Source organism: Symsagittifera roscoffensis, chromosome 4 (genome assembly GCF_963678635.1).
Source record: "Symsagittifera roscoffensis chromosome 4, txSymRosc1.1, whole genome shotgun sequence".
NCBI classification, from domain to species: domain Eukaryota; kingdom Metazoa; phylum Xenacoelomorpha; order Acoela; family Convolutidae; genus Symsagittifera; species Symsagittifera roscoffensis.
In genome coordinates, this window is record NC_087065.1 from 78095850 (window position 1) to 78122374 (window position 26525).

At 38.9% G+C, this 26525-nt stretch overlaps 1 protein-coding gene across 1 annotated transcript in view; it reads right to left on the reverse strand.

The window, feature by feature from the left end:
* Positions 1–26525, reverse strand: part of LOC134843898 (DNA-directed RNA polymerase I subunit RPA1-like) — an 81229-nt gene that overhangs the window by 22054 nt on the left and 32650 nt on the right. Inside the window, exons 26-28 of the mRNA XM_063860236.1 lie at positions 25450–25560; positions 24565–24798; positions 23815–24006 (exon numbers count right to left, since the gene is read on the reverse strand). Coding sequence (XP_063716306.1) covers positions 23815–24006; positions 24565–24798; positions 25450–25560 — 537 coding nt within the window. The remainder of the gene's footprint in view (positions 1–23814; positions 24007–24564; positions 24799–25449; positions 25561–26525) is intronic.

The window sequence follows — 26525 nt, forward strand, 5'->3', positions numbered from 1 at the left end:
ACTTCGGCCTAATGTATTTGGTCAAAATTGGGGTTTGATAGTGATTCCTAGATGCCCCCACTCCTCGAGAAACCCTCTTTTCATCTGATTTTAGAACAACCATTTTTGCTGACCAACCCTTTAACTTTTCAAATCCATACTTTTTAAAACAGTCTGTTGTCGTTTAGGTCAACACTTCGGCCTAATGTATTTGGTCAAAATTGGGGTTCGATAGTGATTCCTAGATGCCCCCACTCCTCGAGAAACCCTCTTTTCATCTGATTTTAGAACAACCATTTTTGCTGACCAACCCTTTAACTTCTCAAATCCATACTTTTTAAAACAGTCTGTTGTCGTTTAGGTCAACACTTCGGCCTAATGTATTTGGTCAAAATTGGGGTTTGATAGTGATGCCTAGATGCCCCCACTCCTCGAGAAACCCTCTTTTCATCTGATTTTAGAACAACCATTTTTGCTGACCAACCCTTTAACTTTTCAAATCCATACTTTTTAAAACAGTCTGTTGTCGTTTAGGTCAACACTTCGGCCTAATGTATTTGGTCAAAATTGGGGTTTGATAGTGATTCCTAGATGCCCCCACTCCTCGAGAAACCCTCTTTTCATCTGATTTTAGAACAACCATTTTTGCTGACCAACCCTTTAACTTTTCAAATCCATACTTTTTAAAACAGTCTGTTGTCGTTTAGGTCAACACTTCGGCCTAATGAATTTGGTCAAAATTGGGCTTTGATAGTGATTCCTAGATGCCCCCACTCCTAGAGAAACCCTCTTTTCATCTGATTTTAGAACAACCATTTTTGCTGACCAACCCTTTAACTTTTCAAATCCATACTTTTTAAAACAGTCTGTTGTCGTTTAGGTCAACACTTCGGCCTAATGTATTTGGTCAAAATTGGGGTTTAATAGCGATTCCTAGATGCCCCCACTCCTCGAGAAACCCTCTTTTCATCTGATTTTAGAACAACCATTTTTGCTGACCAACCCTTTAACTTCTCAAATCCATACTTTTTAAAACAGTCTGTTGTCGTTTAGGTCAACACTTCGGCCTAATGTATTTGGTCAAAATTGGGGTTTGATAGTGATTCCTAGATGCCCCCACTCCTCGAGAAACCCTCTTTTCATCTGATTTTAGAACAACCATTTTTGCTGACCAACCCTTTAACTTCTCAAATCCATACTTTTTAAAACAGTCTGTTGTCGTTTAGGTCAACACTTCGGCCTAATGTATTTGGTCAAAATTGGGGTTTAATAGCGATTCCTAGATGCCCCCACTCCTCGAGAAACCCTCTTTTCATCTGATTTTAGAACAACCATTTTTGCTGACCAACCCTTTAACTTCTCAAATCCATACTTTTTAAAACAGTCTGTTGTCGTTTAGGTCAACACTTCGGCCTAATGTATTTGGTCAAAATTGGGGTTTGATAGTGATTCCTAGATGCCCCCACTCCTCGAGAAACCCTCTTTTCATCTGATTTTAGAACAACCATTTTTGCTGACCAACCCTTTAACTTTTCAAATCCATACTTTTTAAAACAGTCTGTTGTCGTTTAGGTCAACACTTCGGCCTAATGTATTTGGTCAAAATTGGGGTTTGATAGTGATTCCTAGATGCCCCCACTCCTCGAGAAACCCTCTTTTCATCTGATTTTAGAACAACCATTTTTGCTGACCAACCCTTTAACTTTTCAAATCCATACTTTTTAAAACAGTCTGTTGTCGTTTAGGTCAACACTTCGGCCTAATATATTTGGTCAAAAATGGGGTTTGATAGTGATTCCTAGATGCCCCCACTCCTCGAGAAACCCTCTTTTCATCTGATTTTAGAACAACCATTTTTGCTGACCAACCCTTTAACTTTTCAAATCCATACTTTTTAAAACAGTCTGTTGTCGTTTAGGTCAACACTTCGGCCTAATGTATTTGGTCAAAATTGGGGTTTGATAGTGATTCCTAGATGCCCCCACTCCTCGAGAAACCCTCTTTTCATCTGATTTTAGAACAACCATTTTTGCTGACCAACCCTTTAACTTTTCAAATCCATACTTTTTAAAACAGTCTGTTGTCGTTTAGGTCAACACTTCGGCCTAATGTATTTGGTCAAAATTGGGGTTTGATAGTGATTCCTAGATGCCCCCACTCCTCGAGAAACCCTCTTTTCATCTGATTTTAGAACAACCATTTTTGCTGACCAACCCTTTAACTTTTCAAATCCATACTTTTTAAAACAGTCTGTTGTCGTTTAGGTCAACACTTCGGCCTAATGTATTTGGTCAAAATTGGGGTTTGATAGTGATTCCTAGATGCCCCCACTCCTCGAGAAACCCTCTTTTCATCTGATTTTAGAACAACCATTTTTGCTGACCAACCCTTTAACTTTTCAAATCCATACTTTTTAAAACAGTCTGTTGTCGTTTAGGTCAACACTTCGGCCTAATGTATTTGGTCAAAATTGGGGTTTGATAGTGATTCCTAGATGCCCCCACTCCTCGAGAAACCCTCTTTTCATCTGATTTTAGAACAACCATTTTTGCTGACCAACCCTTTAACTTTTCAAATCCATACTTTTTAAAACAGTCTGTTGTCGTTTAGGTCAACACTTCGGCCTAATGTATTTGGTCAAAATTGGGGTTTGATAGTGATTCCTAGATGCCCCCACTCCTCGAGAAACCCTCTTTTCATCTGATTTTAGAACAACCATTTTTGCTGACCAACCCTTTAACTTTTCAAATCCATACTTTTTAAAACAGTCTGTTGTCGTTTAGGTCAACACTTCGGCCTAATGTATTTGGTCAAAATTGGGGTTTGATAGTGATTCCTAGATGCCCCCACTCCTCGAGAAACCCTCTTTTCATCTGATTTTAGAACAACCATTTTTGCTGACCAACCCTTTAACTTTTCAAATCCATACTTTTTAAAACAGTCTGTTGTCGTTTAGGTCAACACTTCGGCCTAATGTATTTGGTCAAAATTGGGGTTTGATAGTGATTCCTAGATGCCCCCACTCCTCGAGAAACCCTCTTTTCATCTGATTTTAGAACAACCATTTTTGCTGACCAACCCTTTAACTTTTCAAATCCATACTTTTTAAAACAGTCTGTTGTCGTTTAGGTCAACACTTCGGCCTAATGTATTTGGTCAAAATTGGGGTTTGATAGTGATTCCTAGATGCCCCCACTCCTCGAGAAACCCTCTTTTCATCTGATTTTAGAACAACCATTTTTGCTGACCAACCCTTTAACTTTTCAAATCCATACTTTTTAAAACAGTCTGTTGTCGTTTAGGTCAACACTTCGGCCTAATGTATTTGGTCAAAATTGGGGTTTGATAGTGATTCCTAGATGCCCCCACTCCTCGAGAAACCCTCTTTTCATCTGATTTTAGAACAACCATTTTTGCTGACCAACCCTTTAACTTTTCAAATCCATACTTTTTAAAACAGTCTGTTGTCGTTTAGGTCAACACTTCGGCCTAATGTATTTGGTCAAAATTGGGGTTTGATAGTGATTCCTAGATGCCCCCACTCCTCGAGAAACCCTCTTTTCATCTGATTTTAGAACAACCATTTTTGCTGACCAACCCTTTAACTTTTCAAATCCATACTTTTTAAAACAGTCTGTTGTCGTTTAGGTCAACACTTCGGCCTAATGTATTTGGTCAAAATTGGGGTTTGATAGTGATTCCTAGATGCCCCCACTCCTCGAGAAACCCTCTTTTCATCTGATTTTAGAACAACCATTTTTGCTGACCAACCCTTTAACTTTTCAAATCCATACTTTTTAAAACAGTCTGTTGTCGTTTAGGTCAACACTTCGGCCTAATGTATTTGGTCAAAATTGGGGTTTGATAGTGATTCCTAGATGCCCCCACTCCTCGAGAAACCCTCTTTTCATCTGATTTTAGAACAACCATTTTTGCTGACCAACCCTTTAACTTTTCAAATCCATACTTTTTAAAACAGTCTGTTGTCGTTTAGGTCAACACTTCGGCCTAATGTATTTGGTCAAAATTGGGGTTTGATAGTGATTCCTAGATGCCCCCACTCCTCGAGAAACCCTCTTTTCATCTGATTTTAGAACAACCATTTTTGCTGACCAACCCTTTAACTTTTCAAATCCATACTTTTTAAAACAGTCTGTTGTCGTTTAGGTCAACACTTCGGCCTAATGTATTTGGTCAAAATTGGGGTTTGATAGTGATTCCTAGATGCCCCCACTCCTCGAGAAACCCTCTTTTCATCTGATTTTAGAACAACCATTTTTGCTGACCAACCCTTTAACTTTTCAAATCCATACTTTTTAAAACAGTCTGTTGTCGTTTAGGTCAACACTTCGGCCTAATGTATTTGGTCAAAATTGGGGTTTGATAGTGATTCCTAGATGCCCCCACTCCTCGAGAAACCCTCTTTTCATCTGATTTTAGAACAACCATTTTTGCTGACCAACCCTTTAACTTTTCAAATCCATACTTTTTAATACAGTCTGTTGTCGTTTAGGTCAACACTTCGGCCTAATGTATTTGGTCAAAATTGGGGTTTGATAGTGATTCCTAGATGCCCCCACTCCTCGAGAAACCCTCTTTTCATCTGATTTTAGAACAACCATTTTTGCTGACCAACCCTTTAACTTTTCAAATCCATACTTTTTAAAACAGTCTGTTGTCGTTTAGGTCAACACTTCGGCCTAATGTATTTGGTCAAAATTGGGGTTTGATAGTGATTCCTAGATGCCCTCACTCCTCGAGAAACCCTCTTTTCATCTGATTTTAGAACAACCATTTTTGCTGACCAACCCTTTAACTTCTCAAATCCATACTTTTTAAAACAGTCTGTTGTCGTTTAGGTCAACACTTCGGCCTAATGTATTTGGTCAAAATTGGGGTTTGATAGTGATTCCTAGATGCCCCCACTCCTCGAGAAACCCTCTTTTCATCTGATTTAAGAACAACCATTTTTGCTGACCAACCCTTTAACTTTTCAAATCCATACTTTTTAAAACAGTCTGTTGTCGTTTAGGTCAACACTTCGGCCTAATGTATTTGGTCAAAATTGGGGTTTAATAGCGATTCCTAGATGCCCCCACTTCTCGAGAAACCCTCTTTTCATCTGATTTTAGTACAACCATTTTTGCTGACCAACCCTTTAACTGCTCAAATCCATACTTTTTAAAACAGTCTGTTGTCGTTTAGGTCAACACTTCGGCCTAATGTAATTGGTCAAAATTGGGGTTTGATAGTGATTCCTAGATGCCCCCACTCCTCGAGAAACCCTCTTTTCATCTGATTTTAGAACAACCATTTTTGCTGACCAACCCTTTAACTTCTCAAATCCATACTTTTTAAAACAGTCTGTTGTCGTTTAGGTCAACACTTCGGCCTAATGTATTTGGTCAAAATTGGGGTTTGATAGTGATTCCTAGATGCCCCCACTCCTCGAGAAACCCTCTTTTCATCTGATTTAAGAACAACCATTTTTGCTGACCAACCCTTTAACTTTTCAAATCCATACTTTTTAAAACAGTCTGTTGTCGTTTAGGTCAACACTTCGGCCTAATGTATTTGGTCAAAATTGGGGTTTAATAGCGATTCCTAGATGCCCCCACTTCTCGAGAAACCCTCTTTTCATCTGATTTTAGTACAACCATTTTTGCTGACCAACCCTTTAACTGCTCAAATCCATACTTTTTAAAACAGTCTGTTGTCGTTTAGGTCAACACTTCGGCCTAATGTAATTGGTCAAAATTGGGGTTTGATAGTGATTCCTAGATGCCCCCACTCCTCGAGAAACCCTCTTTTCATCTGATTTTAGAACAACCATTTTTGCTGACCAACCCTTTAACTTCTCAAATCCATACTTTTTAAAACAGTCTGTTGTCGTTTAGGTCAACACTTCGGCCTAATGTATTTGGTCAAAATTGGGGTTTAATAGCGATTCCTAGATGCCCCCACTCCTCGAGAAACCCTCTTTTCATCTGATTTTAGAACAACCATTTTTGCTGACCAACCCTTTAACTTCTCAAATCCATACTTTTTAAAACAGTCTGTTGTCGTTTAGGTCAACACTTCGGCCTAATGTATTTGGTCAAAATTGGGGTTTGATAGTGATTCCTAGATGCCCCCACTCCTCGAGAAACCCTCTTTTCATCTGATTTAAGAACAACCATTTTTGCTGACCAACCCTTTAACTTTTCAAATCCATACTTTTTAAAACAGTCTGTTGTCGTTTAGGTCAACACTTCGGCCTAATGTATTTGGTCAAAATTGGGGTTTCATAGCGATTCCTAGATGCCCCCACTTCTCGAGAAACCCTCTTTTCATCTGATTTTAGTACAACCATTTTTGCTGACCAACCCTTTAACTGCTCAAATCCATACTTTTTAAAACAGTCTGTTGTCGTTTAGGTCAACACTTCGGCCTAATGTAATTGGTCAAAATTGGGGTTTGATAGTGATTCCTAGATGCCCCCACTCCTCGAGAAACCCTCTTTTCATCTGATTTTAGAACAACCATTTTTGCTGACCAACCCTTTAACTTCTCAAATCCATACTTTTTAAAACAGTCTGTTGTCGTTTAAGTCAACACTTCGGCCTAATGTATTTGGTCAAAATTGGGGTTTAATAGCGATTCCTAGATGCCCCCACTCCTCGAGAAACCCTCTTTTCATCTGATTTTAGAACAACCATTTTTGCTGACCAACCCTTTAACTTCTCAAATCCATACTTTTTAAAACAGTCTGTTGTCGTTTAGGTCAACACTTCGGCCTAATGTATTTGGTCAAAATTGGGGTTTGATAGTGATTCCTAGATGCCCCCACTCCTCGAGAAACCCTCTTTTCATCTGATTTTAGAACAACCATTTTTGCTGACCAACCCTTTAACTTTTCAAATCCATACTTTTTAAAACAGTCTGTTGTCGTTTAGGTCAACACTTCGGCCTAATGTATTTGGTCAAAATTGGGGTTTAATAGCGATTCCTAGATGCCCCCACTCCTCGAGAAACCCTCTTTTCATCTGATTTTAGAACAACCATTTTTGCTGACCAACCCTTTAACTTCTCAAATCCATACTTTTTAAAACAGTCTGTTGTCGTTTAGGTCAACACTTCGGCCTAATGTATTTGGTCAAAATTGGGGTTTGATAGTGATTCCTAGATGCCCCCACTCCTCGAGAAACCCTCTTTTCATCTGATTTTAGAACAACCATTTTTGCTGACCAACCCTTTAACTTTTCAAATCCATACTTTTTAAAACAGTCTGTTGTCGTTTAGGTCAACACTTCGGCCTAATGTATTTGGTCAAAATTGGGGTTTGATAGTGATTCCTAGATGCCCCCACTCCTCGAGAAACCCTCTTTTCATCTGATTTTAGAACAACCATTTTTGCTGACCAACCCTTTAACTTTTCAAATCCATACTTTTTAAAACAGTCTGTTGTCGTTTAGGTCAACACTTCGGCCTAATGTATTTGGTCAAAATTGGGGTTTGATAGTAATTCCTAGATGCCTCCACTCCTCGAGAAACCCTCTTTTCATCTGATTTTAGAACAACCATTTTTGCTGACCAACCCTTTAACTTTTCAAATCCATACTTTTTAAAACAGTCTGTTGTCGTTTAGGTCAACACTTCGGCCTAATGTATTTGGTCAAAATTGGGGTTTGATAGTGATTCCTAGATGCCCCCACTCCTCGAGAAACCCTCTTTTCATCTGATTTTAGAACAACCATTTTTGCTGACCAACCCTTTAACTTTTCAAATCCATACTTTTTAAAACAGTCTGTTGTCGTTTAGGTCAACACTTCGGCCTAATGTATTTGGTCAAAATTGGGGTTTGATAGTGATTCCTAGATGCCCCCACTCCTCGAGAAACCCTCTTTTCATCTGATTTTAGAACAACCATTTTTGCTGACCAACCCTTTAACTTTTCAAATCCATACTTTTTAAAACAGTCTGTTGTCGTTTAGGTCAACACTTCGGCCTAATGTATTTGGTCAAAATTGGGGTTTGATAGTAATTCCTAGATGCCTCCACTCCTCGAGAAACCCTCTTTTCATCTGATTTTAGAACAACCATTTTTGCTGACCAACCCTTTAACTTTTCAAATCCATACTTTTTAAAACAGTCTGTTGTCGTTTAGGTCAACACTTCGGCCTAATGTATTTGGTCAAAATTGGGGTTTGATAGTGATTCCTAGATGCCCCCACTCCTCGAGAAACCCTCTTTTCATCTGATTTTAGAACAACCATTTTTGCTGACCAACCCTTTAACTTTTCAAATCCATACTTTTTAAAACAGTCTGTTGTCGTTTAGGTCAACACTTCGGCCTAATGTATTTGGTCAAAATTGGGGTTTGATAGTGATTCCTAGATGCCCCCACTCCTCGAGAAACCCTCTTTTCATCTGATTTTAGAACAACCATTTTTGCTGACCAACCCTTTAACTTTTCAAATCCATACTTTTTAAAACAGTCTGTTGTCGTTTAGGTCAACACTTCGGCCTAATGTATTTGGTCAAAATTGGGGTTTGATAGTGATTCCTAGATGCCCCCACTCCTCGAGAAACCCTCTTTTCATCTGATTTTAGAACAACCATTTTTGCTGACCAACCCTTTAACTTTTCAAATCCATACTTTTTAAAACAGTCTGTTGTCGTTTAGGTCAACACTTCGGCCTAATGTATTTGGTCAAAATTGGGGTTTGATAGTGATTCCTAGATGCCCACACTCCTCGAGAAACCCTCTTTTCATCTGATTTTAGAACAACCATTTTTGCTGACCAACCCTTTAACTTTTCAAATCCATACTTTTTAAAACAGTCTGTTGTCGTTTAGGTCAACACTTCGGCCTAATGTATTTGGTCAAAATTGGGGTTTGATAGTGATTCCTAGATGCCCCCACTCCTCGAGAAACCCTCTTTTCATCTGATTTTAGAACAACCATTTTTGCTGACCAACCCTTTAACTTTTCAAATCCATACTTTTTAAAACAGTCTGTTGTCGTTTAGGTCAACACTTCGGCCTAATGTATTTGGTCAAAATTGGGGTTTGATAGTGATTCCTAGATGCCCCCACTCCTCGAGAAACCCTCTTTTCATCTGATTTTAGAACAACCATTTTTGCTGACCAACCCTTTAACTTTTCAAATCCATACTTTTTAAAACAGTCTGTTGTCGTTTAGGTCAACACTTCGGCCTAATGTATTTGGTCAAAATTGGGGTTTGATAGTGATTCCTAGATGCCCCCACTCCTCGAGAAACCCTCTTTTCATCTGATTTTAGAACAACCATTTTTGCTGACCAACCCTTTAACTTCTCAAATCCATACTTTTTAAAACAGTCTGTTGTCGTTTAGGTCAACACTTCGGCCTAATGTATTTGGTCAAAATTGGGGTTTGATAGTGATTCCTAGATGCCCCCACTCCTCGAGAAACCCTCTTTTCATCTGATTTAAGAACAACCATTTTTGCTGACCAACCCCTTTAACTTTTCAAATCCATACTTTTTAAAACAGTCTGTTGTCGGTTTAGGTCAACACTTCGGCCTAATGTATTTGGTCAAAATTGGGGTTTAATAGCGATTCCTAGATGCCCCCACTTCTCGAGAAACCCTCTTTTCATCTGATTTTAGAACAACCATTTTTGCTGACCAACCCTTTAACTGCTCAAATCCATACTTTTTAAAACAGTCTGTTGTCGTTTAGGTCAACACTTCGGCCTAATGTAATTGGTCAAAATTGGGGTTTGATAGTGATTCCTAGATGCCCCCACTCCTCGAGAACCCTCTTTTCATCTGATTTTAGAACAACCATTTTTGCTGACCAACCCTTTAACTTCTCAAATCCATACTTTTTTAAACAGTCTGTTGTCGTTTAGGTCAACACTTCGGCCTAATGTATTTGGTCAAAATTGGGGTTTAATAGCGATTCCTAGATGCCCCCACTCCTCGAGAAACCCTCTTTTGATCTGATTTTAGAACAACCATTTTTGCTGACCAACCCTTTAACTTCTCAAATCCATACTTTTTTAAAACAGTCTGTTGTCGTTTAGGTCAACACTTCGGCCTAATGTATTTGGTCAAAATTGGGGTTTGATAGTGATTCCTAGATGCCCCCACTCCTCGAGAAACCCTCTTTTCATCTGATTTTAGAACAACCATTTTTGCTGACCAACCCTTTAACTTTTCAAATCCATACTTTTTAAACAGTCTGTTGTCGTTTAGGTCAACACTTCGGCCTAATGTATTTGGTCAAAATTGGGGTTTGATAGTGATTCCTAGATGCCCCCACTCCTCGAGAAACCCTCTTTTCATCTGATTTTAGAACAACCATTTTTGCTGACCAACCTTTAACTTTTCAAATCCATACTTTTTAAAACAGTCTGTTGTCGTTTAGGTCAACACTTCGGCCTAATGTATTTGGTCAAAATTGGGGTTTGATAGTGATTCCTAGATGCCCCCCACTCCTCGAGAAACCCTCTTTTCATCTGATTTTAGAACAACCATTTTTGCTGACCAACCTTTAACTTTTCAAATCCATACTTTTTAAAACAGTCTGTTGTCGTTTAGGTCAACACTTCGGCCTAATGTATTTGGTCAAAATTGGGGTTTGATAGTGATTCCTAGATGCCCCCACTCCTCGAGAAACCCTCTTTTCATCTGATTTTAGAACAACCATTTTTGCTGACCAACCCTTTAACTTCTCAAATCCATACTTTTTAAAACAGTCTGTTGTCGTTTAGGTCAACACTTCGGCCTAATGTATTTGGTCAAAATTGGGTTTGATAGTGATTCCTAGATGCCCCCACTCCTCGAGAAACCCTCTTTTCATCTGATTTTAGAACAACCATTTTTGCTGACCAACCCTTTAACTTCTCAAATCCATACTTTTTAAAACAGTCTGTTGTCGTTTAGGTCAACACTTCGGCCTAATGTATTTGGTCAAAATTGGGGTTTGATAGTGATTCCTAGATGCCCCCACTCCTCGAGGAAACCCTCTTTTCATCTGATTTTAGAACAACCATTTTTGCTGACCAACCCTTTAACTTTTCAAATCCATACTTTTAAAACAGTCTGTTGTCGTTTAGGTCAACACTTCGGCCTAATGTATTTGGTCAAAATTGGGGTTTGATAGTGATTCCTAGATGCCCCCACCCTCCTCGAGAAACCCTCTTTTCATCTGATTTTAGAACAACCATTTTTTGCTGACCAACCCTTTAACTTCTCAAATCCATACTTTTTAAACTGTCTGTTGTCGTTTAGGTCAACACTTCGGCCTAATGTATTTGGTCAAAATTGGGGTTTGATAGTGATTCCTAGATGCCCCCACTCTCGAGAACCCTCTTTTCATCTGATTTTAGAACAACCATTTTTGCTGACCAACCCTTTAACTCTCAAATCCATACTTTTTAACAGTCTGTTGTCGTTTAGGTCAACACTTCGGCCTAATGTATTTGGTCAAAATTGGGGTTTGATAGTGATTCCTAGATGCCCCACTCCTCGAGAAACCCTCTTTTCATCTGATTTTAGAACAACCATTTGCTGACCAACCCTTTAACTTTTCAAATCCATACTTTTTAAAACAGTCTGTTGTCGTTTAGGTCAACACTTCGGCCTAATTTATTTGGTCAAAATTGGGGTTTGATTTTGATAGTGATTCCTAGATGCCCCCACTCCTCGAGAAACCCTCTTTTCATCTGATTTTAGAACAACCATTTTTGCTGACCAACCCTTTAAATTCTCAAATCCATACTTTTTAAAACAGTCTGTTGTCGTTTAGGTCAACACTTCGGCCTAATGTATTTGGTCAAAATTGGGGTTTGATAGTGATTCCTAGATGCCCCCACTCCTCGAGAAACCCTCTTTTCATCTGATTTTAGAACAACCATTTTTGCTGACCAACCCTTTAACTTCTCAAATCCATACTTTTTAAAACAGTCTGTTGTCGTTTAGGTCAACACTTCGGCCTAATGTATTTGGTCAAAATTGGGGTTTGATAGTGATTCCTAGATGCCCCCACTCCTCGAGAAACCCTCTTTTCATCTGATTTTAGAACAACCATTTTTGCTGACCAACCCTTTAACTTTTCAAATCCATACTTTTTAAAACAGTCTGTTGTCGTTTAGGTCAACACTTCGGCCTAATGTATTTGGTCAAAATTGGGGTTTGATAGTGATTCCTAGATGCCCCCACTCCTCGAGAAACCCTCTTTTCATCTGATTTTAGAACAACCATTTTTGCTGACCAACCCTTTAACTTTTCAAATCCATACTTTTTAAAACAGTCTGTTGTCGTTTAGGTCAACACTTCGGCCTAATGTATTTGGTCAAAATTGGGGTTTGATAGTGATTCCTAGATGCCCCCACTCCTCGAGAAACCCTCTTTTCATCTGATTTTAGAACAACCATTTTTGCTGACCAACCCTTTAACTTTTCAAATCCATACTTTTTAAAACAGTCTGTTGTCGTTTAGGTCAACACTTCGGCCTTATGTATTTGGTCAAAATTGGGGTTTGATAGTGATTCCTAGATGCCCCTACTCCTCGAGAAACCCTCTTTTCATCTGATTTTAGAACAACCATTTTTGCTGACCAACCCTTTAACTTTTCAAATCCATACTTTTTAAAACAGTCTGTTGTCGTTTAGGTCAACACTTCGGCCTAATGTATTTGGTCAAAATTGGGGTTTGATAGTGATTCCTAGATGCCCCCACTCCTCGAGAAACCCTCTTTTCATCTGATTTTAGAACAACCATTTTTGCTGACCAACCCTTTAACTTTTCAAATCCATACTTTTTAAAACAGTCTGTTGTCGTTTAGGTCAACACTTCGGCCTAATGTATTTGGTCAAAATTGGGGTTTGATAGTGATTCCTAGATGCCCCCACTCCTCGAGAAACCCTCTTTTCATCTGATGTTAGAACAACCATTTTTGCTGACCAACCCTTTAACTTTTCAAATCCATACTTTTTAAAACAGTCTGTTGTCGTTTAGGTCAACACTTCGGCCTAATGTATTTGATCAAAATTGGGGTTTGATAGTGATTCCTAGATGCCCCCACTCCTCGAGAAACCCTCTTTTCATCTGATTTTAGAACAACCATTTTTGCTGACCAACCCTTTAACTTTTCAAATCCATACTTTTTAAAACAGTCTGTTGTCGTTTAGGTCAACACTTCGGCCTAATGTATTTGGTCAAAATTGGGGTTTGATAGTGATTCCTAGATGCCCCCACTCCTCGAGAAACCCTCTTTTCATCTGATTTTAGAACAACCATTTTTGCTGACCAACCCTTTAACTTTTCAAATCCATACTTTTTAAAACAGTCTGTTGTCGTTTAGGTCAACACTTCGGCCTAATGTATTTGGTCAAAATTGGGGTTTGATAGTGATTCCTAGATGCCCCCACTCCTCGAGAAACCCTCTTTTCATCTGATTTTAGAACAACCATTTTTGCTGACCAACCCTTTAACTTTTCAAATCCATACTTTTTAAAACAGTCTGTTGTCGTTTAGGTCAACACTTCGGCCTAATGTATTTGGTCAAAATTGGGGTTTGATAGTGATTCCTAGATGCCCCCACTCCTCGAGAAACCCTCTTTTCATCTGATTTTAGAACAACCATTTTTGCTGACCAACCCTTTAACTTTTCAAATCCATACTTTTTAAAACAGTCTGTTGTCGTTTAGGTCAACACTTCGGCCTAATGTATTTGGTCAAAATTGGGGTTTGATAGTGATTCCTAGATGCCCCCACTCCTCGAGAAACCCTCTTTTCATCTGATTTTAGAACAACCATTTTTGCTGACCAACCCTTTAACTTTTCAAATCCATACTTTTTAAAACAGTCTGTTGTCGTTTAGGTCAACACTTCGGCCTAATGTATTTGGTCAAAATTGGGGTTTGATAGTGATTCCTAGATGCCCCCACTCCTCGAGAAACCCTCTTTTCATCTGATTTTAGAACAACCATTTTTGCTGACCAACCCTTTAACTTTTCAAATCCATACTTTTTAAAACAGTCTGTTGTCGTTTAGGTCAACACTTCGGCCTAATGTATTTGGTCAAAATTGGGGTTTGATAGTGATTCCTAGATGCCCCCACTCCTCGAGAAACCCTCTTTTCATCTGATTTTAGAACAACCATTTTTGCTGACCAACCCTTTAACTTTTCAAATCCATACTTTTTAAAACAGTCTGTTGTCGTTTAGGTCAACACTTCGGCCTAATGTATTTGGTCAAAATTGGGGTTTGATAGTGATTCCTAGATGCCCCCACTCCTCGAGAAACCCTCTTTTCATCTGATTTTAGAACAACCATTTTTGCTGACCAACCCTTTAACTTTTCAAATCCATACTTTTTAAAACAGTCTGTTGTCGTTTAGGTCAACACTTCGGCCTAATGTATTTGGTCAAAATTGGGGTTTGATAGTGATTCCTAGATGCCCCCACTCCTCGAGAAACCCTCTTTTCATCTGATTTTAGAACAACCATTTTTGCTGACCAACCCTTTAACTTCTCAAATCCATACTTTTTAAAACAGTCTGTTGTCGTTTAGGTCAACACTTCGGCCTAATGTATTTGGTCAAAATTGGGGTTTGATAGTGATTCCTAGATGCCCCCACTCCTCGAGAAACCCTCTTTTCATCTGATTTAAGAACAACCATTTTTGCTGACCAACCCTTTAACTTTTCAAATCCATACTTTTTAAAACAGTCTGTTGTCGTTTAGGTCAACACTTCGGCCTAATGTATTTGGTCAAAATTGGGGTTTAATAGCGATTCCTAGATGCCCCCACTTCTCGAGAAACCCTCTTTTCATCTGATTTTAGTACAACCATTTTTGCTGACCAACCCTTTAACTGCTCAAATCCATACTTTTTAAAACAGTCTGTTGTCGTTTAGGTCAACACTTCGGCCTAATGTAATTGGTCAAAATTGGGGTTTGATAGTGATTCCTAGATGCCCCCACTCCTCGAGAAACCCTCTTTTCATCTGATTTTAGAACAACCATTTTTGCTGACCAACCCTTTAACTTCTCAAATCCATACTTTTTAAAACAGTCTGTTGTCGTTTAGGTCAACACTTCGGCCTAATGTATTTGGTCAAAATTGGGGTTTAATAGCGATTCCTAGATGCCCCCACTCCTCGAGAAACCCTCTTTTCATCTGATTTTAGAACAACCATTTTTGCTGACCAACCCTTTAACTTCTCAAATCCATACTTTTTAAAACAGTCTGTTGTCGTTTAGGTCAACACTTCGGCCTAATGTATTTGGTCAAAATTGGGGTTTGATAGTGATTCCTAGATGCCCCCACTCCTCGAGAAACCCTCTTTTCATCTGATTTAAGAACAACCATTTTTGCTGACCAACCCTTTAACTTCTCAAATCCATACTTTTTAAAACAGTCTGTTGTCGTTTAGGTCAACACTTCGGCCTAATGTATTTGGTCAAAATTGGGGTTTGATAGTGATTCCTAGATGCCCCCACTCCTCGAGAAACCCTCTTTTCATCTGATTTAAGAACAACCATTTTTGCTGACCAACCCTTTAACTTTTCAAATCCATACTTTTTAAAACAGTCTGTTGTCGTTTAGGTCAACACTTCGGCCTAATGTATTTGGTCAAAATTGGGGTTTAATAGCGATTCCTAGATGCCCCCACTTCTCGAGAAACCCTCTTTTCATCTGATTTTAGTACAACCATTTTTGCTGACCAACCCTTTAACTGCTCAAATCCATACTTTTTAAAACAGTCTGTTGTCGTTTAGGTCAACACTTCGGCCTAATGTAATTGGTCAAAATTGGGGTTTGATAGTGATTCCTAGATGCCCCCACTCCTCGAGAAACCCTCTTTTCATCTGATTTTAGAACAACCATTTTTGCTGACCAACCCTTTAACTTCTCAAATCCATACTTTTTAAAACAGTCTGTTGTCGTTTAAGTCAACACTTCGGCCTAATGTATTTGGTCAAAATTGGGGTTTAATAGCGATTCCTAGATGCCCCCACTCCTCGAGAAACCCTCTTTTCATCTGATTTTAGAACAACCATTTTTGCTGACCAACCCTTTAACTTCTCAAATCCATACTTTTTAAAACAGTCTGTTGTCGTTTAGGTCAACACTTCGGCCTAATGTATTTGGTCAAAATTGGGGTTTGATAGTGATTCCTAGATGCCCCCACTCCTCGAGAAACCCTCTTTTCATCTGATTTTAGAACAACCATTTTTGCTGACCAACCCTTTAACTTTTCAAATCCATACTTTTTAAAACAGTCTGTTGTCGTTTAGGTCAACACTTCGGCCTAATGTATTTGGTCAAAATTGGGGTTTGATAGTGATTCCTAGATGCCCCCACTCCTCGAGAAACCCTCTTTTCATCTGATTTTAGAACAACCATTTTTGCTGACCAACCCTTTAACTTTTCAAATCCATACTTTTTAAAACAGTCTGTTGTCGTTTAGGTCAACACTTCGGCCTAATGTATTTGGTCAAAATTGGGGTTTGATAGTGATTCCTAGATGCCCCCACTCCTCGAGAAACCCTCTTTTCATCTGATTTTAGAACAACCATTTTTGCTGACCAACCCTTTAACTTCTCAAATCCATACTTTTTAAAACTGTCTGTTGTCGTTTAGGTCAACACTTCGGCCTAATGTATTTGGTCAAAATTGGGGTTTGATAGTGATTCCTAGATGCCCCCACTCCTCGAGAAACCCTCTTTTCATCTGATTTTAGAACAACCATTTTTGCTGACCAACCCTTTAACTTCTCAAATCCATACTTTTTAAAACAGTCTGTTGTCGTTTAGGTCAACACTTCGGCCTAATGTATTTGGTCAAAATTGGGGTTTGATAGTGATTCCTAGATGCCCCCACTCCTCGAGAAACCCTCTTTTCATCTGATTTTAGAACAACCATTTTTGCTGACCAACCCTTTAACTTTTCAAATCCATACTTTTTAAAACAGTCTGTTGTCGTTTAGGTCAACACTTCGGCCTAATGTATTTGGTCAAAATTGGGGTTTGATAGTGATTCCTAGATGCCCCCACTCCTCGAGAAACCCTCTTTTCATCTGATTTTAGAACAACCATTTTTGCTGACCAACCCTTTAACTTTTCAAATCCATACTTTTTAAAACAGTCTGTTGTCGTTTAGGTCAACACTTCGGCCTAATGTATTTGGTCAAAATTGGGGTTTGATAGTAATTCCTAGATGCCTCCACTCCTCGAGAAACCCTCTTTTCATCTGATTTTAGAACAACCATTTTTGCTGACCAACCCTTTAACTTTTCAAATCCATACTTTTTAAAACAGTCTGTTGTCGTTTAGGTCAACACTTCGGCCTAATGTATTTGGTCAAAATTGGGGTTTGATAGTGATTCCTAGATGCCCCCACTCCTCGAGAAACCCTCTTTTCATCTGATTTTAGAACAACCATTTTTGCTGACCAACCCTTTAACTTTTCAAATCCATACTTTTTAAAACAGTCTGTTGTCGTTTAGGTCAACACTTCGGCCTAATGTATTTGGTCAAAATTGGGGTTTGATAGTGATTCCTAGATGCCCCCACTCCTCGAGAAACCCTCTTTTCATCTGATTTTAGAACAACCATTTTTGCTGACCAACCCTTTAACTTTTCAAATCCATACTTTTTAAAACAGTCTGTTGTCGTTTAGGTCAACACTTCGGCCTAATGTATTTGGTCAAAATTGGGGTTTGATAGTAATTCCTAGATGCCTCCACTCCTCGAGAAACCCTCTTTTCATCTGATTTTAGAACAACCATTTTTGCTGACCAACCCTTTAACTTTTCAAATCCATACTTTTTAAAACAGTCTGTTGTCGTTTAGGTCAACACTTCGGCCTAATGTATTTGGTCAAAATTGGGGTTTGATAGTGATTCCTAGATGCCCCCACTCCTCGAGAAACCCTCTTTTCATCTGATTTTAGAACAACCATTTTTGCTGACCAACCCTTTAACTTTTCAAATCCATACTTTTTAAAACAGTCTGTTGTCGTTTAGGTCAACACTTCGGCCTAATGTATTTGGTCAAAATTGGGGTTTGATAGTGATTCCTAGATGCCCCCACTCCTCGAGAAACCCTCTTTTCATCTGATTTTAGAACAACCATTTTTGCTGACCAACCCTTTAACTTTTCAAATCCATACTTTTTAAAACAGTCTGTTGTCGTTTAGGTCAACACTTCGGCCTAATGTATTTGGTCAAAATTGGGGTTTGATAGTGATTCCTAGATGCCCCCACTCCTCGAGAAACCCTCTTTTCATCTGATTTTAGAACAACCATTTTTGCTGACCAACCCTTTAACTTTTCAAATCCATACTTTTTAAAACAGTCTGTTGTCGTTTAGGTCAACACTTCGGCCTAATGTATTTGGTCAAAATTGGGGTTTGATAGTGATTCCTAGATGCCCACACTCCTCGAGAAACCCTCTTTTCATCTGATTTTAGAACAACCATTTTTGCTGACCAACCCTTTAACTTTTCAAATCCATACTTTTTAAAACAGTCTGTTGTCGTTTAGGTCAACACTTCGGCCTAATGTATTTGGTCAAAATTGGGGTTTGATAGTGATTCCTAGATGCCCCCACTCCTCGAGAAACCCTCTTTTCATCTGATTTTAGAACAACCATTTTTGCTGACCAACCCTTTAACTTTTCAAATCCATACTTTTTAAAACAGTCTGTTGTCGTTTAGGTCAACACTTCGGCCTAATGTATTTGGCCAAAATTGGGGTTTGATAGTGATTCCTAGATGCCCCCACTCCTCGAGAAACCCTCTTTTCATCTGATTTTAGAACAACCATTTTTGCTGACCAACCCTTTAACTTTTCAAATCCATACTTTTTAAAACAGTCTGTTGTCGTTTAGGTCAACACTTCGGCCTAATGTATTTGGTCAAAATTGGGGTTTGATAGTGATTCCTAGATGCCCCCACTCCTCGAGAAACCCTCTTTTCATCTGATTTTAGAACAACCATTTTTGCTGACCAACCCTTTAACTTCTCAAATCCATACTTTTTAAAACAGTCTGTTGTCGTTTAGGTCAACACTTCGGCCTAATGTATTTGGTCAAAATTGGGGTTTGATAGTGATTCCTAGATGCCCCCACTCCTCGAGAAACCCTCTTTTCATCTGATTTAAGAACAACCATTTTTGCTGACCAACCCTTTAACTTTTCAAATCCATACTTTTTAAAACAGTCTGTTGTCGTTTAGGTCAACACTTCGGCCTAATGTATTTGGTCAAAATTGGGGTTTAATAGCGATTCCTAGATGCCCCCACTTCTCGAGAAACCCTCTTTTCATCTGATTTTAGAACAACCATTTTTGCTGACCAACCCTTTAACTGCTAAAATCCATACTTTTTAAAACAGTCTGTTGTCGTTTAGGTCAACACTTCGGCCTAATGTAATTGGTCAAAATTGGGGTTTGATAGTGATTCCTAGATGCCCCCACTCCTCGAGAAACCCTGTTTTCATCTGATTTTAGAACAACCATTTTTGCTGACCAACCCTTTAACTTCTCAAATCCATACTTTTTAAAACAGTCTGTTGTCGTTTAGGTCAACACTTCGGCCTAATGTATTTGGTCAAAATTGGGGTTTAATAGCGATTCCTAGATGCCCCCACTCCTCGAGAAACCCTCTTTTCATCTGATTTTAGAACAACCATTTTTGCTGACCAACCCTTTAACTTCTCAAATCCATACTTTTTAAAACAGTCTGTTGTCGTTTAGGTCAACACTTCGGCCTAATGTATTTGGTCAAAATTGGGGTTTGATAGTGATTCCTAGATGCCCCCACTCCTCGAGAAACCCTCTTTTCATCTGATTTTAGAACAACCATTTTTGCTGACCAACCCTTTAACTTTTCAAATCCATACTTTTTAAAACAGTCTGTTGTCGTTTAGGTCAACACTTCGGCCTAATGTATTTGGTCAAAATTGGGGTTTGATAGTGATTTCTAGATGCCCCCACTCCTCGAGAAACCCTCTTTTCATCTGATTTTAGAACAACCATTTTTGCTGACCAACCCTTTAACTTTTCAAATCCATACTTTTTAAAACAGTCTGTTGTCGTTTAGGTCAACACTTCGGCCTAATGTATTTGGTCAAAATTGGGGTTTGATAGTGATTCCTAGATGCCCCCACTCCTCGAGAAACCCTCTTTTCATCTGATTTTAGAACAACCAATTTTGCTGACCAACCCTTTAACTTTTCAAATCCATACTTTTTAAAACAGTCTGTTGTCGTTTAGGTCAACACTTCGGCCTAATGTATTTGGTCAAAATTGGGGTTTGATAGTGATTCCTAGATGCCCCCACTCCTCGAGAAACCCTCTTTTCATCTGATTTTAGAACAACCATTTTTGCTGACCAACCCTTTAACTTCTCAAATCCATACTTTTTAAAACAGTCTGTTGTCGTTTAGGTCAACACTTCGGCCTAATGTATTTGGTCAAAATTGGGGTTTGATAGTGATTCTTAGATGCCCCCACTCCTCGAGAAACCCTCTTTTCATCTGATTTTAGAACAACCATTTTTGCTGACCAACCCTTTAACTTCTCAAATCCATACTTTTTAAAACAGTCTGTTGTCGTTTAGGTCAACACTTCGGCCTAATGTATTTGGTCAAAATTGGGGTTTGATAGTGATTCCTAGATGCCCCCACTCCTCGAGAAACCCTCTTTTCATCTGATTTTAGAACAACCATTTTTGCTGACCAACCCTTTAACTTTTCAAATCCATACTTTTTAAAACAGTCTGTTGTCGTTTAGGTCAACACTTCGGCCTAATGTATTTGGTCAAAATTGGGGTTTGATAGTGATTCCTAGATGCCCCCACTCCTCGAGAAACCCTCTTTTCATCTGATTTTAGAACAACCATTTTTGCTGACCAACCCTTTAACTTCTCAAATCCATACTTTTTAAAACTGTCTGTTGTCGTTTAGGTCAACACTTCGGCCTAATGTATTTGGTCAAAATTGGGGTTTGATAGTGATTCCTAGATGCCCCCACTCCTCGAGAAACCCTCTTTTCATCTGATTTTAGAACAACCATTTTTGCTGACCAACCCTTTAACTTCTCAAATCCATACTTTTTAAAACAGTCTGTTGTCGTTTAGGTCAACACTTCGGCCTAATGTATTTGGTCAAAATTGGGGTTTGATAGTGATTCCTAGATGCCCCCACTCCTCGAGAAACCCTCTTTTCATCTGATTTTAGAACAACCATTTTTGCTGACCAACCCTTTAACTTTTCAAATCCATACTTTTTAAAACAGTCTGTTGTCGTTTAGGTCAACACTTCGGCCTAATTTATTTGGTCAAAATTGGGGTTTGATAGTGATTCCTAGATGCCCCCACTCCTCGAGAAACCCTCTTTTCATCTGATTTTAGAACAACCATTTTTGCTGACCAACCCTTTAAATTCTCAAATCCATACTTTTTAAAACAGTCTGTTGTCGTTTAGGTCAACACTTCGGCCTAATGTATTTGGTCAAAATTGGGGTTTGATAGTGATTCCTAGATGCCCCCACTCCTCGAGAAACCCTCTTTTCATCTGATTTTAGAACAACCATTTTTGCTGACCAACCCTTTAACTTCTCAAATCCATACTTTTTAAAACAGTCTGTTGTCGTTTAGGTCAACACTTCGGCCTAATGTATTTGGTCAAAATTGGGGTTTGATAGTGATTCCTAGATGCCCCCACTCCTCGAGAAACCCTCTTTTCATCTGATTTTAGAACAACCATTTTTGCTGACCAACCCTTTAACTTTTCAAATCCATACTTTTTAAAACAGTCTGTTGTCGTTTAGGTCAACACTTCGGCCTAATGTATTTGGTCAAAATTGGGGTTTGATAGTGATTCCTAGATGCCCCCACTCCTCGAGAAACCCTCTTTTCATCTGATTTTAGAACAACCATTTTTGCTGACCAACCCTTTAACTTTTCAAATCCATACTTTTTAAAACAGTCTGTTGTCGTTTAGGTCAACACTTCGGCCTAATGTATTTGGTCAAAATTGGGGTTTGATAGTGATTCCTAGATGCCCCCACTCCTCGAGAAACCCTCTTTTCATCTGATTTTAGAACAACCATTTTTGCTGACCAACCCTTTAACTTTTCAAATCCATACTTTTTAAAACAGTCTGTTGTCGTTTAGGTCAACACTTCGGCCTAATGTATTTGGTCAAAATTGGGGTTTGATAGTGATTCCTAGATGCCCCTACTCCTCGAGAAACCCTCTTTTCATCTGATTTTAGAACAACCATTTTTGCTGACCAACCCTTTAACTTTTCAAATCCATACTTTTTAAAACAGTCTGTTGTCGTTTAGGTCAAGACTTCGGCCTAATGTATTTGGTCATAATTGGGGTTTGATAGTGATTCCTAGATGCCCCCACTCCTCGAGAAACCCTCTTTTCATCTGATTTTAGAACAACCATTTTTGCTGACCAACCCTTTAACTTTTCAAATCCATACTTTTTAAAACAGTCTGTTGTCGTTTAGGTCAACACTTCGGCCTAATGTATTTGGTCAAAATTGGGGTTTGATAGTGATTCCTAGATGCCCCCACTACTCGAGAAACCCTCTTTTCATCTGATTTTAGAACAACCATTTTTGCTGACCAACCCTTTAACTTTTCAAATCCATACTTTTTAAAACAGTCTGTTGTCGTTTAGGTCAACACTTCGGCCTAATGTATTTGGTCAAAATTGGGGTTTGATAGTGATTCCTAGATGCCCCCACTCCTCGAGAAACCCTCTTTTCATCTGATTTTAGAACAACCATTTTTGCTGACCAACCCTTTAACTTTTCAAATCCATACTTTTTAAAACAGTCTGTTGTCGTTTAGGTCAACACTTCGGCCTAATGTATTTGGTCAAAATTGGGGTTTGATAGTGATTCCTAGATGCCCCCACTCCTCGAGAAACCCTCTTTTCATCTGATTTTAGAACAACCATTTTTGCTGACCAACCCTTTAACTTCTCAAATCCATACTTTTTAAAACAGTCTGTTGTCGTTTAGGTCAACACTTCGGCCTAATGTATTTGGTAGAAATTGGGGTTTAATAGCGATTCCTAGATGCCCCCACTCCTCGAGAAACCCTCTTTTCATCTGATTTTAGAACAACCATTTTTGCTGACCAACCCTTTAACTTTTCAAATCCATACTTTTTAAAACAGTCTGTTGTCGTTTAGGTCAACACTTCGGCCTAATGTATTTGGTCAAAATTGGGGTTTGATAGTGATTCCTAGATGCCCCCACTCCTCGAGAAACCCTCTTTTCATCTGATTTTAGAACAACCATTTTTGCTGACCAACCCTTTAACTTTTCAAATCCATACTTTTTAAAACAGTCTGTTGTCGTTTAGGTCAACACTTCGGCCTAATGTATTTGGTCAAAATTGGGGTTTGATAGTGATTCCTAGATGCCCCCACTCCTCGAGAAACCCTCTTTTCATCTGATTTTAGAACAACCATTTTTGCTGACCAACCCTTTAACTTTTCAAATCCATACTTTTTAAAACAGTCTGTTGTCGTTTAGGTCAACACTTCGGCCTAATGTATTTGGTCAAAATTGGGGTTCGATAGTGATTCCTAGATGCCCCCACTCCTCGAGAAACCCTCTTTTCATCTGATTTTAGAACAACCATTTTTGCTGACCAACCCTTTAACTTTTCAAATCCATACTTTTTAAAACAGTCTGTTGTCGTTTAGGTCAACACTTCGGCCTAATGTATTTGGCCAAAATGTTGCGAAAATCGGCACAATTCACCCTACTTGATTTAAGAGACCATCAATGGCTACCAAATTTTGAAATTAGAAAACTCCACCAACCAATACTGGAGACTTTGCCGACAGAGATACACGCAGAAGGTGAAGTCAGATCTTCAGGGTATCCAGAAATAGCCGCCTCTTTCAGAAACCTGAAAGCCGATTCGAAACTGGCTCGCTGCAGATGTGAAGGATTCTTTGCCACTTCAGTTCGAGAGAAGCCTGCGATATTTCCACTTTGGGTCATATAGTCGGCTAAAACGACAACGAGTTCAGTAATTGAATCAAACTTCTGACACGCTCACCATTATAACGACCATATGCCTAGTATTAAAGATCTCTCCCGATTTAAATCTTTCGACTTCTTAGAAAGTGGCAACTTTTTTTAGAAAAAAGATGACGCATATTTGTTCAGTTGGCCTTTTAAGGACCACGGCCTGGCCTCGTACAAGCGTACTAATGCTCATCTGTTTTTAGCAACAGGCTTATTTTTGCTACTTATCTAAAGTAAATTCGGTTAAATGGCGAGAATATTAAACAGGCCACGGATTCTCTAGCATTAAATACCGGTCTTTGCGATCCTTCCAACAACCAAAATCTATTCTACATTGATGCGTGGACAGATTAGCCGCTTTGCTTTGAGCTTTGGTAACCTTCGCTGAAAAAAGCTGGTTTTTACCTTTCCTTGTCAAGCTCATTTTTCATGATTAAACACTTAAATTCCTTCAAGTTTAACCTTCAAACCTTAAGGCACTACTCGTTGCACAATTTAATACAGTGCGTTACGGGCGAGGAAAATGGACGAGAACTTACCAACAAGCGACAGATGTCTTCTGTCCACTGCAATTCCATAAGCACTAAACACAGAATCCAGCTCCCGAATGATTCCAGCATAGGCGGCCTCTATTCCGAAATGCCAGAGCAGGTGGTGTATGCTGTTCGTGTACAGCTTGCTCAGGTCAAACACATCCGAAAACTGGGAAATGTAGTCTACGTTCACTCCTTCCGTCACGAACTTACCATCTGATACCACCGCTCGAAGAACCCCTGCAGGAAAGAAACACAAATAAAAACACAAACCCACTGAAACAAATCTAGAGAAAACGGCGGATCTTGTTTACAATCCCTCCTCTGGAACCTAGTCATGAATATGCCCCTTTTAATTATCAAGTTCAACTGTAAGGTCTAGAATATTGGAGCTATTGAACGGATTACAGACCGGTCGTTAGAATACCCCGAACACGTTTCGCCCAAAGCAGTAATCGAACATTCGCTCTTCTAACTGTCTCTGTCTACTACCTCAGCCGAATACGCGACAACACCTCGTGAACTCAACCATCTTACGTAAATATTAGTATTTTGGTTTTTATTCTTCAGAAACAATACTTTTCTGATGGACTTAGTAATGCAGTCAGTCGCTATATCAAGGGTATAGGAATAGCGGGGTGTAGCGACTTGCATGCGTGTCGCTTAGCATGCACAATTGAAACAATTACTCGTTTGGTGCCAATGAGAAACAACAAAATCAATTATAGTTGCGCTAATAGCCGCATGCTATGCGGCTCGCAAGTAAGCTGGTCCCCAGGAATAGCTAACATTTATCTTGAGCGTAATTTAACTCTAATCTTTCCATACTCAAGAGTCTCCCGAAGAATACAACGAATGCTTGACAAGCGACCTTTAGCCGTAGACATTTACCTTTGGCCTTTGAACAGAGTACAGCCTTGGATATCTCCTCCTTCAAAAAGACCCCGAAGTCCAGAGGGGTCTCCTCGACTGGGAACTCAAACACAACTGTGCAATGACTCTCTGAAACACAAACAAGTTTTAAAGGGTGTGTTATGCATGTATTTGTTGTTCCCATCACAATCTATCGTGAGGATAAAATGGATGTTTTTCTCGCATTGTAGAATGACCAAAACCTTCAAGATGGGATCGAATCACATGTCACAAGGAAACCCTTTTTGAAATAGGGCTTTGAGCTTCAGTTAAGTATTCCGAAAAAAATTATGTGTCAAGAAAAAACTGTTAAGCAGTTTCTCTTTTTGCATAGTTTCCGGCTATTTTGGTTTAAAGCCAAGTGCCAATCACCATATTGGAACTAACTAACCAGCTATGTATAACATCGAGGGTGGCCGTCTATTAAGAACAGAATGTTCCAACCATCTCGATTTGTCCTAAGCTTGAGAAACAGCCAACACAATTATTGAAAAGTGCCAAAAAACTCAAAAATACAGAAAACAATTTGACACTATTTTTGAAAAATTTCTAACTTGCGGAAAGAAACACTTCACTTTAAATCTGTTTTAAAAATGAACTTCGAATTTCAAAAGAAAAAAATATATGGTAAACTAGAGAAAAATGGATCAATATGTAAAAATTTTATTCCGCTGGGAAATCTGAAGAATTCGTCACCTTTATACTATACAATTTCGTTTTTCGTGACCTTCGAACTTTTGCTGTTCGATAGTGGAGTTTGATTTCTTTTGAACAAAGGAAATGAAGTGATATTTAAAAAAATCAAAAGTCAAACTGCGAAAAACCAAATTTCAGCGTAAACATACTTTCTTTTTCCTAAAAAAACACAAAAAATAAACAAGGCCTACATGAGAGTATTCACTACGTTCATGACTCTTAGCCCAATAAGAGAAAATTTAAGCATTCACATTTTTTCCATAAAACAAACCCTCCAAGAAAAAATGGATCAATAGATCGTTTTTTTTTTATTTGGCTGGGAACTCTGACAACCAAATATCTTCTTTGCAGCAAAAATA